Source organism: Podarcis cretensis (assembly GCF_951804945.1).
Source record: "Podarcis cretensis genome assembly, chromosome: 12".
In the NCBI taxonomy this organism is placed as follows: Eukaryota; Metazoa; Chordata; class Lepidosauria; order Squamata; family Lacertidae; genus Podarcis; species Podarcis cretensis.
The window spans coordinates 9,244,870-9,263,284 of NC_137181.1; the positions used below are offsets into that span (position 1 = coordinate 9,244,870).

The 18,415-nt window shown below is 48.8% G+C and overlaps 2 protein-coding genes across 3 annotated transcripts in view; one reads left to right on the forward strand and one right to left on the reverse strand.

Moving 5' to 3' along the window:
• XIRP1 (xin actin binding repeat containing 1) overlaps positions 1 to 18,415 on the reverse strand; it is a 282,674-nt gene that overhangs the window by 36,429 nt on the left and 227,830 nt on the right. The window lies entirely within an intron of this gene.
• LOC307199178 (cryptochrome DASH-like) lies at positions 1,198 to 18,316 on the forward strand. 2 transcript variants are annotated; one of them, XM_079946913.1, is made up of 14 exons: positions 1,198 to 1,352; positions 2,746 to 2,918; positions 4,029 to 4,122; positions 4,806 to 4,936; positions 5,015 to 5,163; positions 7,185 to 7,276; positions 9,284 to 9,357; positions 9,810 to 9,899; positions 10,379 to 10,458; positions 11,909 to 11,968; positions 13,710 to 13,867; positions 14,871 to 14,990; positions 15,845 to 16,021; positions 17,397 to 18,316. In XM_079946913.1, exons 1-14 carry the CDS (start codon positions 1,290 to 1,292, stop codon positions 17,505 to 17,507), a joined length of 1,572 nt encoding a protein of 523 aa, XP_079803039.1. In that variant the 5' UTR covers positions 1,198 to 1,289; the 3' UTR covers positions 17,508 to 18,316. The 2 variants fall into 2 exon arrangements, with proteins under 2 accessions (XP_079803039.1, XP_079803040.1); XM_079946914.1 differs by having other exon boundaries at positions 7,188 to 7,276.

Sequence of the window (18,415 nt, forward strand, 5' to 3'; positions counted from 1 at the left end):
TAAGCATCCCAGCTGCAGTCACCGAAGCATCAGTCTGCATACCAGTGAATGCAGCATAAGTTACCCCTCTCCTTTGTGTTTACACTCTGGTTGTGAAAGCACAATCCCTGGAATCCTTTAATCCAGGGATGGGGAGCTAGATCTGGCTGGCCCTAAGCCTTATCCAGGGACGCAGGTGGCACTGTGGGTTAAACCACAGAGCCTAGGACTTGCCGATCAGAAGGTTGGCGGTTCGAATCCCCGCGACAGGGAGAGCTCCCGTTGCTTGGTCCCTGCTTCTGCCAACCTAGCAGTTCCAAAGCACATCAAAGTGCAAGTAGATAAATAGGTACCGCTCTGGCGGTAAGGTAAACAGCGTTACCGTGCGCTGCTCTGGTTCGACAGAAGCGGCTTTGTCATGCTGGCCACTTGACCCGGAAGCTGTACACCGGCTCCCTCGGCCAATAAAGCGAGATGAGCACCGCAACTCCAGAGTCGGTCATGACTGGATCTAATGGTCAGGGGTCCCTTTACCTTTACCCCTTATCTCCCACACTGGCCAAATGTGAGGGTCTTCAGGTCTTCAGATGGTAATGCACTAAATAAATGAGGGGCCAGAGGGGCCCCAGAAGTGACTTTAGTCCACTTTGCTTAACATTTTTGGGTCTGGTAGGCCCAATTTCATCATTAAATGATGCATCATGCATGTATAAAATTCTCCCTAATTTTCACCCACCCTTAACTTGGAAAATATAAGGCATTGGATTTTTTTTTTATTCACACCTGTTGACAGGTGAGATAACCCAGCAGAGCAATTCTAATCAAATTACGAGCCGCAGCAGATATTTTTAAAATGTGATCTGTCGTGGAACCCCACTGAGGATAAAAGGAGTCCCCATAACAGCTCAAGCTTCAAGGCCCCCGAAATGTCGGTCCGCCACCGCCCAAAAACGCACTCTTCCATTGTCTCCCGACGGATGCCAAGAAATGGGGCAAGTTATCCCTGCGGCGCTTGGGGACCCTCATGCTCATTCCGCTATGTGCGTGGGGGAACGGTCATAGACCTTTGCCCCGCAGTCCTTGCCCCGGAGTAGACCCTTCACACAGCTTCGCTTTGGCCTCTGAACACGCCAGGCGCGCGGCTAAAACACGCCACCCTACCACCCCGCGCCTCTCCAGGGAGTCCTGCAAAGGGTGCGCCGCGGAAAGAAGCCGGGTGCGGCTCCTCCCCTGTGGGCGGCGGGGCTTGGGCACCTCCCTCCCCCTCGCAGTGGAAGGCCGGGGCGCTACAGCAGGCTCCGATCGCCCCCATGGCCGCGCTGAGGACAGCCCTGTGCGTTTTGCGGAACGACCTGCGCTACCACGATAACGAGGTACGGGCTCGGACGGTGCGCCCTGGGCGCAGCCAAGCGGCAGATCGCGGGAAACCCCCCCTTCAACAACGCCAGAGCAAAGCAATTGGGAGACGCACGGGTTGTCTAGGAGGGGGACCTCGGTCCGGGGGAAGCCGGGAGGGAAATGGCCCTCGGCGGCCTTCAGCGAGCCCCGCTGGGCCGGCCAGAGCAAGACCTCTCCAAGAGCCTCGCCGGTCCGGCTTTTACGCACACAGCGCGGCTCCGAAGTTTATGTAACTTTGCAGCTGGCGCTCGAAGCCCCGCCTCCCCCATGTGCTGCTTTTGAAGTGCCTGTGACGTCACGAGCTAAGTTATCAAACAGCGCGGGGGAGGGAACAGGGCGGGGCTTGTTAACAAGCGCTGGGACCAAGGAGGACGCGTCAGCCCTGCGCTGCCACTGAGCAAAAGCATCTTTGAAGAGGAACCGGTTAGGGTGGGTGTGTTCATCTGTGGAAGTCAGAAGCATAGGGTGCCACCTTATATGAAGGCCAGCTAGCTGGGCAGTGCAGTGTGGTGGTTAGAGTGTCACACTAGGACCTAGGAGACCAGGGTGCAAATCCCCACTTGGCCATGATGCTCACTGTGATGGCCTGGGATTGGGACTCGGAGACTGAACTTGAGGAATCCCAGCCTGCACAGGAGTCCCCGCCTCCAGAACCAGCTGAGCCGGGGCTGGGGCCTGAGCCTGAAGGGTCCTCACCTGTGCTGGATCCTCAGGTGCAGGCACCAGCTGAGTCTGCTCTGGCTCCTGAGGTGATGGAGGACCCATTGCCTGCAGGTGCTCCACTCTCAGCCCCGTCAGGGGAAGGTGAGGTTGCATCTGGGTCCGGTAACCCTCCAGCCTCTCCTGGGCTGCAGAGGCTCAGGGCAGAGAGGCGGAGGGAACTAAGTTCCCGCAGGAGGAGCACTTGCCTCCAGGCCAGGAGAGGTGAGTCACCTGTGGACCGGGGCTGCCCTGTGCCTCAGGGCAGATAAAAGCCAGCCAGCCCAGTCCCAGGTTGCAGGAGCAACATTGTTGGTAGCCTGTTCCTGCCTGCACCCTGTCCTGCTCTTCTGCCAGAGTTCCTGACCTCACCCGACTCCCTGCCTTGGACCCCGCTTCAGCTTTGACGGCCTCCATACTGCACCCTCAACCTCGGACTGGACTCGGACCTCACCGCACAGTTAACCCTCAGGACCAGCACACTCACTTTGTAACCCTGGGCCAGCCACTGCTTTCCCACCATCCTAACCCTACCTCACAGGGTTGTTGTGGGGATTAAATGAGGAAGGCGAGAGCTGCTGCCAGTCAGTGTTGACAGTACTGAGCTAGATGGACCAATGGGCCTGAGTGTTCCTGTGTTTCTGACGCCAATCCCATCTGCCCCTGCAGGTTCTCCACTGGGCACACAGCAACGCAGACTTTGTCATTCCACTATACTGCTTTGATGCCCGGCACTACGCGGAAACCCATTACTATCAGTTCCCCAAGACTGGGCCCTATCGCCTCAAGTTTCTGCTGGAGAGTGTGGAAGATCTCAGGGAGGCACTCAAGAAAAAGGGCAGGTGTGTGCAGCCTCATCAGTGCTAGTTTCAAAACCCGTTTTTGTATACAGTGTTAAAGGTAAAGGGACCCCTAACCATTAGGTCCAGTCGTGGCCGACTCTGGGGTTGCAGCGCTCATCTCGCTTTACTGGCCGAGGGAGCCGGTGTACAGCTTCCGGGTCATGTGGCCAGCATGACTAAGCCACTTCTGGTGAACCAGAGCAGCGCACGGAAATGCCGTTTACCTTTCCGCCGGAGCGGTACCTATTTATCTACTTGCACTTTGATGTGCTTTTGAACTGCTAGGTTGGCAGGAGCAGGGACTGAGCAACGGGAGCTCATCCCGTTGCATGGATTCAAACCACCGAACTTCTGATTGGCAAGTCGTAGGCTCTGTGGTTTAACCCACAGCACCACCCGCGTCCCGTATACAGTGGTACCTCGGTTTAAAAGCAGCCCTGTTTATGAACTATTCAGTTTACAAACTCTGCAAAACTGGAAGTGGTTTCCCAGTTTGTGAACTTTACCTTGGTCTAAGAACGGAAGCCGAACGGTGGAAGGGCACTGGTGGCAGGAGGCCTTATTAGGGAAAGCGTGCCTCAGTTTAAGAACGGTTTCAGTTTAAGAACGGACCTCCGGAATGGGTTAAGTTCGTAAATCGAGGTACCACTGTACTTCGTTTGATGCAGTTTTCCGTTCCAGACACAGCTGCACTTCATCCGCTAAATGCTGTTTCTAGTACAGTGGCCAGCAGACCAGAGAGATAGGCAGCCTGATCCGCTCCTGCGTTCGCAACAGTAATTTGATCTGCAGGATTTAACTGATGAAGCTTTTCACAGCATGGAGGCATTTCTCTCCTGCTAATGTCTGCAGGTGAAGCTGCTGTGATCTAACAATCAACCCTTCTTCCTAGGGAACTCTGGGTATTGTAGCTCTGTGAGAGGAATCAGGGTCTTCTGACAACTCTTAGCAGTCTCAGCAAACTACAATTCCCAGAATTCCCTGGGAGAAGCCATGGCTGTTTAAAGTGGTATGGCGCTGCTTTCAATGTCTTAAGTGCAGATGTGGCCAAGTGGTTTCAGTGGGATCATGCTACTGTTTAATTTTCTGCTGGCCGTTCTTCCTCCGTAGTAATCTGGTGGTGCGAAAAGGGAAGCCGGAAGATGTTGTCTGCGATCTTATTTCCCAGCTCGGTTCCGTGGCTGCCGTGGTCTTCCACGAAGAGGTAAGGAAAGATCTCCCACTGTTTCAGAGATTAAACCAGTGATGGGGTATCTCTTGCCCTCCAGATATCCTTGGGACTCCAACTCCCATCAGCCCCCAACCAGAATACAGTGGTACCCTTGGTCCTCAATCTTAATCCGTTCCAGAATCACGATTTAAATCACTAATCAGTAAGACTTGATTTAAATCAATTTTTTTACAGAAAGACTCATTCTTGCTGGAATGAGCTTAATATTTACAGCCATATGAAAGTTTCCTTTTTGGAATAATAAATTTTCAGAGTAGTTTTTACAGTTATATCAAAAACTGCCAATTTGGTTATACTATCAGAAATACATAGACAGATAATTATGAAATTATTGTGAGGTTTAGTAAGTTAACTTTATATTTGGACAACTTTTCTGCTGTACTTTATTGGAAGGAGAAAAAGAATCATTTCCTTAATAACAACTGAAACAATTTATTTAACTAAAACAATAACATTATAGCATATGTATCCATGTTTGTTAACTGATGTGGTTAAACAATGGAAAAAAACCACCAGACTGAGTTTTAGCACACATGGAAAACCTAAAACAAACCCTTATTTCCTGCAACATGCACAGTGCGATTTATTGCTGGCTCGCTGTTGCAGTTGTTGCACAGATGGGAGAATCTTTCTCTTTTGCTTCCCGCTTGCTCTAGGCGACAAAGGAAGAGCTGGATGTGGAGAAGGCGCTGCTGCAGGTGTGCTCTGAGCAAGGGGTGGTGGCCCAGAAGTTCTGGGGGTCGACGCTCTATCACCGGGACGACCTGCCCTTCAAGCACATTTCCAGGTGAGCTGAGCCCCCAGCCTTACAGTAGTGACTGGGAACCTGGGAACCTTGATATGTTAGTGGGAATCTGTTTTGCAGGTTGCCCGATGTGTACACCCAGTTCCGGAAAGCCGTGGAGTCCCAGGTGAAGGTTCGGCCTCTTCTGCAAATGGCCACTCAGCTGAAGCCGTTGCCTCCAGGGGTGGAAGAAGGGAACATCCCCAAACTGGAAGATTTTGGGATGCAAGGTAGGGATGGTTCCGCCCAACATTTTTCACTGCACTGGGGGTGTTATTCCACCAGTGTTTATGATGGAATTGGCACTGCTTATGCACATCATATAGAATCATAGGGTCCTCTAGTCTCAGGGCCGACATGCAGATTCCCTCCCAAGCCTCTGCGGGGATTGCTCACCTCCCACAGTGGCATGAGCTGCAGAAAAGCTCATTTTTTTTTTAATGATATTTTATTAAATTTTATCAAAGAAAAAAAAATTACATAAAAAGAACACAGAGCATATAAACATTCAGACATATAAACATTGAAACATAATACAAAACAAACAAACAAGAAAAAAAGAAAAAAAAAGTTTAAAAAGTTAAACATAAAAATCCCTCTTTAATTTCTTACCGTTCATAAACTTATTTTCTTGACTTCCTCACACACCCCTTTCTTGTATTCCAATTTAAAATTAATTAGCAAATTCCTTCTTATTAATCTTATCCTTAATTATCTTTCTTCACGTATTGTTTGTTCCTAATTTTTATCTAATATCTATCCCTTCTTTCATGTTCTTATTTTTCCTTTTTTACTAGAACCCATTCATTTCATTTCAATGTCATCAACATTCAAAAATTTTACAATGTTTTTGTAGATAGATTTTAAATTTCTTCCAGTCTTCTTCCAGCAACTCTTCTCCCTGATCTCGGATTCTGCCCGTCATCTGCAGAAAAGCTCATTGGGGGCAGTGGGTGGTTTTTTGCACCCCGGTGCCGCATATGCTAAAGACGACCCTGTCTAGTCTGACCCCCTCCAACGCAGGAATCACAGCTAAATCTCTCCATCCCCCACCCACCCTGGCAGCAGATGTTAAGATATTGATGTTCCGTTCTACCCTAAGAGGAACAGATATGTGAATTGTTGCATGTCACATGTTGTGCTGGTCCTGAGGGTTAACCGTGCGGCAAGGTCCGAGTCCAGTCCGAGGTCGAGGGTGCGGTATGGAGGCCGTCCGTCAAAGCTGAAGCAGGGTCCAAGGCAGGGATTCGGGTGAGGTCAGGAACTCTGGCAGAAGAGCAGGACAGGGTGCAGGCAGGAACAGGCTACCAACAATGTTGCTCCCGCAACCTGGGACTGGAGCTGGCTGGCTTTTATCTGCTCCGAGGCACAGGGCGGCCCCGGTCCACAGGTGACTCGTCTCTCCTGGCCTGGAGGCGAGCACTCCTCCTGCGGGAACTTAGTTCCCTCCGCCTCTCTGCCCTGAGCCTCTGTAGCTCAGGAGAGGCTGGAGGGTTACCAGACCCAGAGGCAACCTCAGCTTCCTCTGACGGGGCTGAGAGTGGAACACCTGCAGGCAATGGGTCCTCAATCACCTCAGGAGCCAGAGCAGACTCAGCTGGTACCTGCACCTGAGGAACCAGCACTGGTGAGGACCCTTCAGGCTCATGCCCCAGCCCCGGCTCAGCTGGTTCTGGAGGCGGGGACTCCTGTGCAGGCTGGGATTCCTCAGGTTCAGCCTCCGAGTCTGAATCCCAGGCCATCACACATGTCTATTTACATTCCAGCGCAGCTTGCTGGGTACTTCCGTTTGCATATTGCTTTTGCTTAGTGCTTCTTGCTCTGGGACATGAAAGAGAGCAGACATGTTTTTCTCTGTCCTGAACTATGCTTGTAAATATGCTTTACCTATGCCTCTGTTCACCACTTCTGTTGTGGGTTATTCACTCTGCTGGTTAAGGCGTGCTCAAGTTCCTGAAGGCTTCTGAAGCTGTGAGTCGCTGTTTGATGCTGTTCCAAAGGACGGGAGTTTGCCTGGCTGCCGGCCGGTGGGTTGGGGCCAGCTGGGGGCCTGCAAATTGCCCCCATTCCGTTGGACGCATCTTGACAGCATCTCCATCTAAACAGGAGAACGGCAGCATTTTTTTGCCAATCCTGCTTTGTTTAACTGGATAGCCAACCCCACCCCTAACTGCGGGATTTGGAGGGTGTTTTCAGGGCAGGAATTCCCCCCCCCTTTTTTTGCTCAAGTTGATTCTTCCCCCTTCCTCAGCAGATCCGTCAGTCGATCCCCGCACTGCCTTCCCTTGCAGCGGAGGAGAGACACAGGCCTTAATGAGGCTGCAGCATTACTTCTGGGACACGGTAATTCATAGAATTGTAGAATTGGGAGAGGGCTTGTTTTGGTTTTGAGAGGAGAGACAGTGCTTTGTGTTCGGGGAGGGGGGCAGCCTGGCTTAGCCCCCAATAAAGTTAAAGGGAACCCTGACCATTAGGTCCAGTTGTGGCCAGATCTGGGGTTGTGGCGCTCATCTCGCTTTATTGGCCGAGGGAGCCGGCGTACAGCTTCCGAGTCATGAGGCCAGCATGACTAAGCCGCTTCTGGCGAACCAGAGCAGCGCACGGAAACGCCATTTACCTTCCCGCTGGAGTGGTACCTATTTATCTACTAGCGCTTTGACGTGCTTTTGAACTGCTAGGTTGGCAGAAGCAGGGACCGAGCAACGGGAGCTCACCCCATCACGGGGATTCAAACCACCAACCTTCTGATTGGCAAGCTCTAGGCTCTGTGGTTTAGACCACAGTGCCACCCGCTTCCCTAGCCTCCAATATCTCTAGCTAAAAAGTCTGTGTTAGCAAGGTTGCAGAACAGTCCTGATCTGGAACCCTGGAAAGGAGCTGCCAGCCCATGCAGACAATCCTGGACTAGATGGAACGATGTTCTGACTCGGTGCAAGAGAGCTTTACCTGCTCGTCCATCCGTCTGGTCTCTCCACCACCAGGGTGTGTGTGTACGCATGCACACATGGAGTGTAACCTTTAGTCAGGGATTGCGGAGCCCATTTCAGCTCAAGGGCTGCATTCCCTTCTGGGCGATCTTCTGAGGGCCAGAGGCAACAGAGGAAGACTAGCTTGAAAAGCAGGCTAGTTTCTATGCACACTTCTGTCCTTCATGTAGGCAAGCAAGAGGCACGATCCGAATTCATGGACACATTATAGTGGGGCCAAAACTCTTGAGGCATGAGTCTGGGTCAGTGGAACGTAGTGGTCAGGGGAGAGTTTTGAGGGCCAGATGGTGGCCCTCAGGGACTCTCTATCCCCGCCCCCCCCCCCAGGCCTGACGTTCTTCACCTCTGATTTAGTGAATTGCGGTGTTGTTTACTGACAGCTTTCAGGGACCCTTGTTCTGCAATTGTTTTATTTGTTTTATTCTTGTCATTTTACTGTTGCAAATTCCCTTGGCATTTCCCGTATGTTTCACTTTATAAGACGCACAAGACCACAAGACGCACCTAGTTTTCGGAGGAGGAAAACAAGAAAAAAAAATATTCTGAATCTCAGAAGCCAGAACAGCAAGAGGGATTGCTGCACAGTGAAAGCAGCAATCCCTCTTGCTGTTCTGGTTTCTGGGATAGCTGCACAGCCTGCATTCACTCCATAAGACGCACACACATTTCCCCTTACTTTTTAGGAGGGAAAAAGTGAGTCTTATAGAGCAAAAAATATGGTATTTTTAAAATGGAAAATGTCGCAGAGATTACCTGTTTAATTGTTGAGATATTTGTATTGATTGAAAGTCACGCAACACCCCCCCCACCCCAATTAATCAGGCTGCAAATTGTGTATGTGTTAAAAATGAATTTTATTTAATAAGGGCAATATGAAAGTGCTTCCTTAGAAGAGGTATCTCCCTCTTTTTTCTCAAAACAGGCAGGAATGCCTCTCCTAAGATGGTCTGGCCTGGACAAAGCAAACAGGGAAGGCTTTCCCTGAAATTGAAATGTTGCTAATTCACTCACACATTTTTGCAGATTTATTCGGTTAATTAGTTAGCTAACTGAAGACCTTATGGCTTGCTAAGGGTTCTTTATCTGGTGATCTAATTTACACAAACCTGCCTGCCCACCCCCATATTAATAATGGAATCCTCCAAGTTGCCCACTTCATTCATTTCATGGCTGCATAACTCCCGATCATGGCCACTAGAGGGCTCTGTTAGATGTAGAAATCTCTGTCTCAGACGTTATGTTCATAGATTCGTTCTACACTGTTCAATTTGCAATATCTTGCATTTATAGAAAAAGTGTTGCTGTTTTTAAAGCACTTTGAAGTTTCCTTGTAAATGCCTGACGTGTACGTCCATTTGCACAGAACCTAGTCGCTTCGTACAAGGAGACACGGAACGGATTGATTGGAGTGGATTATTCGACCAAGTTTGCACCCTGGTAAATGTATTCATGCGCTTAGGATTGGGTAATCCTGTTTCAGCAACATCCGCCTTCTCAGTGGGCGTCACTCAACGTGCATTCCAATGCGGCTTTGGACAAAGAGCAGCCCAATTGCCTATTGATATGCTTTTTTCGCTCGCATCCATGACAATGTTGTACGAAAGCCCACGGGAAGGTCTGCTTTGCATAACCTCACAGCTCAGAGCCACGTGATATGCAAGTGATAGAATGCTAATTGTGGTTTTCAGAGTTGATTTAATTAAATATGAACTGGGATTTAATCAATGTGAGTGGGTGGTGGTAATCGAGCTTGTTGTTACGCACTTAAGATGGGCTATGCCTCAATTTAAACAAACAGTGGATGTTCTGAATTCAGGTCCACCACCTAAATGATGGCATCCACCCTCAGAGAGCACATTCCCTCATGACATCCTTGATTTGTCTTCTAGGCTGGCTCTGGGCTGCATCTCGCCCCGGTATATTTACGAGCAGATCCGGAAATACGAAAAAGAGAGGACAGCAAATCAGAGTACCTATTGGTAGGATATGAACGACATGGCCTGCTTTGGAAACATTAACACGGGAGAGAGAAAATTATCCTCTTGTTCACGTTCTGCCTGCCTCTCCCCCTCCCTCTCTTTCTTAAACACACATATACATCACTCTGCAGCCATTGGCTGGGTTTCTGTGATGTCACGGAATGAGATAACGGACAGTGCGGAATGTGGATAGAGCAGGTTCAGAGAGGGAAGTGAAAAATCACTTTTAAAGAAAACCCTCACACAAGAAGCCCCCGAGATGTTTTAAAACAAAGGTTAAAAAATTTAACGTTTATAATTTGTTGGAAGCTGCTCATAGTGGCTGGGCAGCACAGTGAGATGGGCAGCATATAAATAAAAAATTATTATAATTATTATTATAGGTTGGATGGCTGTCTGCCAGGAATTATTTAGCTGAGATTCCTGCATTGCAAGAGGTTGTAATACCTGTGTGTGTTTGTGTGTATTTACTCTCCCAGGGTGCTTTTTGAACTGGCGTGGAGGGATTACTTCCGGTTTGTGGCTCTGAAATACGGCAGGAGGATTTTCTTTGTGAGAGGTAAGCGGGTGAATTGCCCTTTCCGGTCAAGACGGTGGAACGGAGCCAAGCTTCTTTCTTGCATGGATGAAAAACAAAAACCTTAGACTCGCAGATGGCTGACGTCTGCCACATCTGTGGCCACGCCCACTTTGGCTTGTGCCACGCCCACTTCCTGCAACTGGCCCCTCCCACCAGGGCCATGTGGCCTCTCAGAAGGTTGGCCAAGATGGAAGGTTACCTTCGGGATGGAAGAGGTTCCTCATCCCTGATCCGAACACAAGGAAAGAATGCTTCCTTCCCGTTTATTCCTAGGCAAATTCGTTCAGATCTTATCAGTTAAAAGAGCAATTAAAACCCCCATGGTTTTAATTCCCCAAGAAAATGCAAGCTTTGCAGTGCAGCCCCATGGCTGCCTATGTATCTGTCTCCATTGGGTTCTGTTCTTGGGTTTTACCACTCTGCTGTTGACTCAACAATATCAGTTATGTGTAGCCAAATATGTACCGTATTTTTCGCTCTATAGGACGCACTTTTACCCCTCCAAAAATTAAGGGGAAATGTGTGTGCGTCCTATGGAGCGAATGCAGGCTCCTTGGCTTCAGCGATAGCAACACGAAGCCTCCGAAGTGCAGAGGGAGCGCTCCCTCCGCGCTCCTTGGCTTCGCGTTGCTTTTGCTGAAGGCTGGAGAGCGAGAGGGGTTGGTGTGCACTGACCCCTCTCGCTCTCCAGGCTTCAGGGATAGCCGCCTGAAGCCTTTGGAGTGCAGCAGGAACTCGCGCTGCGCTCCGCAGGCTTCGGGTTCCTTTTGCTGAAGCCGGGAGAGCAAGAGCAGAGAGGGAGAGCTGCGCAGCGCCCCTTCAGCCAAGCGGGGGGAGAAATGGAAGGGGCTCCGTTTCTCCTGCCGCTTTGCTGAAGGGGCGCTGAGCAGAGAGGGGGAGAATTTTTTCCCCCTGTTCTCCCCCTCCTATAGTCCCGTGCGTCCTATGGTCCGGTGTGTCCTATAGAGCGAAAAATACGGTAGTTTATTATCTGCACTGGGTCCTTAGCGCTGGAGAAGTTCCTCTTCACTTTTTTTATTGAACTTGGGCAATAAAGTCCAGCCTGGGTGCAACTTGAAGAAAAATGTGTTTTTTCAGGGCTTGGAGGAAGCTGGATCACATTTTAAACAGCAATTATTCAAGACCCTGCCACCAGAAAGGAAAAAAAATAAATAATAAATAAATGGATGAATATTACCTAAATATATGCAGGAGAAAAATGTGAACTCTAGTCTGAGAAAAGTACATCTGCATACTTTGTACCTCTTGGTTTTGGATGGCAGCCTAAGTTTCAGTGCTGTGCCTGAACAGGATTCTTTGAAGACCTGCAGTCTTGTATGGGAAATCCCAGCTGCCACTTCTGGAATAGAAACCGCTGGCCATCCGGCAATGCCCCCTAATGCCCAGCCAATCCTGTCTCCCCACATAGGGCTCCAGGATAAAGAGGTTCCCTGGAAGAAGGACCCCAAACTGTTTGACTCATGGAAAGGTAAGTAAACCAATGAGGGGCGAGAGATCTGCCTGCTGGCAGAGGGAGGTGTTGTTTTGTGGTTTGCCTCGGGTTCGTAAATGTCTTGGGCCGGCCCTGGCCAGCCCTACCATTAGGCAGAATGAAACCAGTGGAGTTTGGTCCTCTGCCTGACCTCCGGCATCTCTCCCCACACCTGCCTGCCTTCGTACATACAACCAGTCCAGGGGGTGGCCACAGACCCTCAACTCCCTCCTCCTTAATCCATGTAGGAAGAAAGGAAGGGAGGAAGATGGGAAAATCCACTTCTGGGAACGCAGAGGAAGCTCAGCGTTCATTTCCTTGTTGATTTGTTTCCATTAAAACAGGCACAGGCAAACTCGGCCCTCCAGATGTTTTGGGACTACAGCTCCCATCATCCCTGACCACTGGTCCTGTTAGCTAGGGATGATGGGAGTTGTAGTCCCAAAAACATCTGGAGGGCCGGGTTTGCCTATGCCTGCATTAAAAAGCCTGTTTGCAACCCCATTAACTCAGGACGTTTGTGTGGCAATTCTGCATGATGGAATCTGAGGCAGCCTCCCGTTGTATAGTTATTTACGGCAGTTTACAATTTAACACGACCTGGTGGTATATCAATCAAAAGGCTGCATTTCCATAGCGCAACAGGTACTGCAGTGTAAACAGAATGTTAGAAAACGGTGTTATTACCAGTAAAATTGAGGCAATAAGCCTAGTGTTTGTTGTAGCCTGAGTTGGCTCCGCCCAACGTTGGCCTCATCTCCGGCCCTACCAGACCCAATTGGCACCAGCCACCACAGAGTGAGACAACTGCCTTGGACTGTAGAACAGCAGGCGGGTGGCATTCGTGCCCCCATTTCTCCTGAGCCCCTTAAGCTAGGCTACCCTCCATCTCTCGAGCTAGCCTGCTGTCCTCAGGTGGCTGGGCCATCACCATCTTTCAAGTAAGATTTGAAGTGCTGATTCATTCAGATTATGTAGGTGGGGAAACCAGAATGTTAAGGCCCGGACTATAGCACAAAAGCCCTCTTTCCCACCTCTCTGTTTGCAGAATGAAGCAGTATCTCAGTATTTATACAGGGACGCGGGTGGCGCTGTGGGTTAAACCACAGAGCCTAGGACTTGCCGATCAGAAGGTCGGCGGTTCAAATCCCCGCGATGGGGTGAGCTCCCGTTGCTCAGTCCCTGCTCCTGCCAACCTAGCAGTTCAAAAGCACGTCAAAGTGCAAGTAGATAAAAAGGTACTGCTCCAGCGGGAAGGTAAACGGCGTTTCTGTGTGCTGCTCTGGTTCGCCAGAAGCGGCTTAGTCATGCTGGCCACATGACTCGGAAGCTGACCCTCACATGACCCTCAGCCAATAAAGTGAGATGAGCACCACAACCCCAGAGTCAGCCACGACTGGACCTAATGGTCAGGGGTCCCTTTACCTTTACCTTTACCTTTACCTTTACCTTTACCTTTACCTTTACCTTTACCTTTACCTTGGGTAAGAACTTAATTCATTCTGGAGATCTGTTCTTAACCTGAAACTGTTCTTAACCTGAGGTACCACTTTAGCTAATGGGGCCTCCCGCTGCTGCCACGCCGCCAGCGCATGATTTCTGTTCTCATCCTGAAGCAAAGTTCTTAACCCGAGGTACTATTTCTGGGTTAGTGGAGTCTGTAACCTGAAGCGTCTGTAACCCGAGGTACCACTGTACAAAGGTGTGTGTGTGTCTGTGTGACTTCTTGCTCCCGCAGATGGAAAAACGGGGGTTCCCTTTGTCGACGCCAACATGCGTGAGCTGGCTGCCACGGGCTTCATGTCAAACAGAGGGCGCCAGAACGTGGCCAGTTTCTTGACCAAGGATTTGGGTTTGGACTGGAGGATGGGAGCCGAATGGTTTGAGTCCCTGCTGGTAAGATGGGAGCAACTTCGTTTATATCTTAAGGCCAGCTGGTTGCTGGAATTCACCCTGGGTTTTGAGATGTATGCAGGATTGGAATAAGTTCCCAGGAGTCATAGAATGGTAGAGTTGGAAAAGGGACCCTGACGGTCATCTGGTCCAACCCATTGCAATGCAGGAATAATGAAATGCGTGAGTTTTTGGAGGAAGTATTGTAGAGTGTGCACAGCCTCACAGGCACTGTGGAGATATAGGTGTGTGGTGTATTTTATTACTTATCTATTAGAATATTATAAGCGGTTTAATAAAGATAATAATCTCTAGCAGTAGCCACGCAACTGGGGTAAAGCCAGGCGTGGAGGATGTTTTCTTCAAAGAACTGTGTAAAATATATCCTCAGCTGAGCAGTTCATGTCATGCACAGCTGAGAGGTCAAGATACCTTCCCAAAATCCCTTGGAATTGTCAATGCAACTTTAGCAAATTGGGAGTCATCTCAGAAAAGGAAGAGGATTGCACTAAATATCTGATCAAGCCCTTTTTAACAAGTCATTGTGATATATATATATGTTGTTGCTGTTGGTTAGTCGTTTAGTTGTGTCCGACTCTTTGTGACTCCATGGACCAGAGCACGCCAGGCACTTCTGTCTTCCACTGCCTCCCGCAGTTTGGTCAAACTCATTCTAGTAGCTTCGAGAACACTGTCCAACCATCTCGTCCTCTGTCGTCCCCTTCTCCTTGTGCCCTCCATCTTTCCCAACATCAGGGTCTTTTCCAGGGAGTCTTCTCTTCTCATGAGGTGGCCATAGTATTGGAGCCTCAGCTTCAGGATCTGTCCTTCCAGTGAGCACTCAAGGCTGATTTCCTTGAGAATGGATAGGTTTCTTCTTCTTGCAGTCCATGGGACTCTCAAGAGTCTCCTCCAGCACCATAATTCAAAAGCATATAGATATATATACACATACATATATGTATTTCCTAAATTCAAGGTGGATTATGTGTTTCCTAAATTCAAGGTGGATTATGATGTCTGCAGCAACTATGGCAACTGGTTGTACAGCGCTGGAGTCGGCAACGATCCGAGGGAGAACCGGAAATTCAACATGATTAAACAAGGCTTGGATTACGACAGCAAGGTAGGTGCTTGCTGGGAAACCCTGACACTGAACACCACACGGTATCCTGCTTCCTTTGTTGCATTAGGCTGTAGCCCGGCTTTATGGGATACCACCAGGCGTAATAGGGGGGATTTGGTATGGTCAGCCGTTTTTCTTCATTAAAGTGTGTGAGAAGCGTGTTCTCTTAAATGGCCCAGCAAAACTGGGGAAGGGCAGGTAGGAAGAACAGGAATACCTCCGTGGCAGAGCATCTTTTTGGAAGCGAGTAAAGGCCTCAAGTCCTACCCCTCGCATCTCTTAAGTAAGACTGACAGTGAAAAAGCCAGCATCTTAGGAAGAAGGCTAGGTTAAAACCCTGGAAGGCTAGCTTTCCGTTTGCAAGGAAGCGCTTTGTTTTACTTAATGGGCAGAGTACTCAAATACGTGATTCCACTTTCCTAGCCAGTTTGCACTCCGGCACAGAGCAATCCAGGAACGTTTATATTGAATATTTTTCTCTGTATGGCTGCTCTCTGGTGGTAAGTACAGAGGAGCATAAAATAGAGCATTTCTGATAGCTGCCAACGTACTGGGGGCGGATAGCCTTGCTGGCTTTATAAGGAGCTAACTTACTGTACATACTTGTAAGATACGGATTTGGGGGGTTTTTTTTGGTATGTTGGTTTTTGTGTATTGTTATTTTTCGATATTTTTTGTGTTGTTGTTGTGTGGAAAATACTAATAAAATTTAAATTATTAATTAAAAGAAAGAAAGAAAGTCACCAGAGATTGAACCAGGGATCTTCTGCCTTCCGAGCAGGTGTTCTGTCACTGAGCTGCAACCCTTGCCTCAGAAACAGGCAAGGACCAGACTGAATTGTTTGCCTCTGCAGGGAGACTACGTCCGACTGTGGGTTCCGGAACTGCAGGGCATAAAAGGAGGAGACGTACACACCCCATGGGCCCTGAGCACTGCTGCCCTTTCTCAGGCTGGTGTGAGCCTCGGATCCACCTATCCTCTGCCAGTCGTCATGGCCCGGGAGTGGAGCAGGCACATCAACCAGAAACCGGTATGTGCTAAGTCAGTCAATCTTACTTGCCTTGCCCTATGCACAGCTGAAAACCGCCCTGTGATCTTCAGATGAAAGGCAGTCTATAAACTTTTAAAAAGAGGTTTAATACCTTTTGGGGACCCACCCTATTCTAGGGACTGCAATTTGTTTTACCTGATTTTTTAATATTTCTCACATTTGTATATCGCCTTTTGCTCCAAGGAGCACCAAGTGGTGTACAGTTTCTATCCAAATGCGATTTTGGTTTTAAATGCAGTGTAAGGTAGTCTCTAGGACGCGGGTGGCGCTGTGGGTTATACCACAGAGCCTAGGACTTGCCGATCAGAAGGTCGGCGGTTCGAATCCCCAGGACGGGGTGAGCTCCCATTGCTCGGTCCCTGCTCCTGCCAACCTAGCAGTTCGAAAGCACGTCAAAGTGCAAGTAGATAAATAGGTACTCCGGCGGGAAGGTAAACGGTGTTTCCGTGCGCTGCTCTGGTTCGCTAGAAGCAGCTTAGTCATGCTGGCCACATGACCCGGAAGCTGTACGCCGGCTCCCTCGGCCAGTAAAGCGAGATGAGTGCCGCAACCCCAGAGTCGTCCACGACTGGACCTAATGGTCAGGGGTCCCTTTAACTTTACCCTTAAGCATCTGGCTAGTTCAGATGGCAACCTTGAGCTAGGTTAAGAACCTTGAGAGCTTAAAGAAGAAAAGTCACTTGTCCAGGGAAAATCCATATATATATATATTGACCTATTATGTTTTTATATGCACCGGAAACTGCCCAGAGTATTTGGGGAAACCCATCTGGTGGGGTAATAACAATAGTAGTAGTAGTAGTAATTCTGTATGCCGGCTCCCTCGGCCAATAAAGTGAGATGAGCACTGCAACCCCAGAGTCGGCCACGACTGGACCTAATGGTCAGCGGTCCCTTTATCTTTAAGGTAGTCTCTATGGGAGTGTATTGTATTTAATTATGGGGTTTCAGAGTTTTTAGGGGGCTAACCAGGCTGGGATAGCAGGCTTGTTGGTTTTTGAATGTCTGAGGTAGTTTTTTTCAATTTCGTTGTTCTGTATGGGACAATGACAATAAAGATTATTGTATCGTATACATGGTTCTGCCCTTTTATTCACAACAGTCCTGTGGGGTAGGTTAGGGGGAGAGGCAGGGAATGGCCCAAGCTCTCATCCAGTGAGCTTTGTGGCTGAGTGGGGATTCAAACTCTGATCTCCCAGCTCCTAGTCTAGTACTCTTAACCATTTTACATTGCTGTAACATGCTCTGGGACTTTCTGGTGCAGGGCGGGTAAGAAACCAAATTTAATAATAATAATAATAATAATAATGGTAATAAATATAAGAATTCCTGACCGTTTCCCTCTTTCTTGCAGAACAGCCAAGGTCCCGCTCTGAAGGGGAAGAAAGGTCCTTCATACACCCCAAAGCAGCACAAAGATAGAGGAGTGGATTTTTATTTTTCTCGGAACAAAGATTTGTCCTGAGGAGAGTGGCTGTGGTTCCCTGGGAAAATGACCCAGCGGTGAAGGGTCCCAATGGGCCTCTGCTACTGGGTATAGCTGGTAGCCCTTTTTGGCCCTTCAGGGGCTGGGAAACCTGTGGTGTGGTAGGCCACGTTTTTTGGGCAAAGCTTTGTGTGTAACTTGAAGGCTTGCAGAGGCAAAAGCTACTCGAACTGAAAATATGGCCTCCCCTGGAATCTTGCTATTCTGACAAACTTAATATGGCCACCCCTTTGTAAAACAAACCGAGGGTGTCCCTCCAACTGATTCGGGGAAGGGATTCCAGTGCACTCTGGGGAAATTTAGGGCTGCACAATTAAAGCAGATCAAAGTGCTCAGTCGTCCTTGTGCCACAAAGCGGCTTTAAGAAAGAAACAGACTTTTGCAGTTAGGAAAGTGATAGGGAAATGCATTGAAAAATGTGGAGAAAAAAAGGATTAGCAGGAAGATGTACTAACACCCTGCAAGCAAATCAGAACAACTGCTCAATAAAGCCTGGATATATTCTAACCCCTGCATAAACGTCGTGCAAGCGAATCAGTATGAATAATGGAAGAAACAGGTTGTTTGGAAGAGTCTAAAGTTATCACTCACATAGGAGTTACAAATCAGTTGTGCTAAATGCTGTGCAATGCAGTCTTCTTTTTAGCTAGGTGTCCTACCTTTGGGGGAAAGTGGGGGGGTTCAGAGAATAGTTTTTGATATTAGCATGGGGTTTATTTTCTACCGCAAAAATGGTCTGGGCTATTAAAAAATGATCATGACAAATAAACTTGCTTTCGGCATCAAGATTTTCCTGAGTTTCTTTCCGTTTTCTTTTACCAACCATTGATAAACATTTTGCAAACTAAGCCATGAAGCTTGCTGGCAGGGCAGTCAGCCCCAGAGTT

Coding starts and splice junctions, on each gene's coding strand:
- LOC307199178 (XM_079946913.1), top strand. CDS start 1,290: ATGGCCGCGCTGAGGACAGCCCTGTGCGTTTTGCGGAACGACCTGCGC. Junction 14,991..15,844: donor GCTTGGATTACGACAGCAAG/GTAGGTGCTTGC, acceptor TTGCCTCTGCAG/GGAGACTACGTCCGACTGTG. Junction 16,022..17,396: donor GGCACATCAACCAGAAACCG/GTATGTGCTAAG, acceptor TCTTTCTTGCAG/AACAGCCAAGGTCCCGCTCT.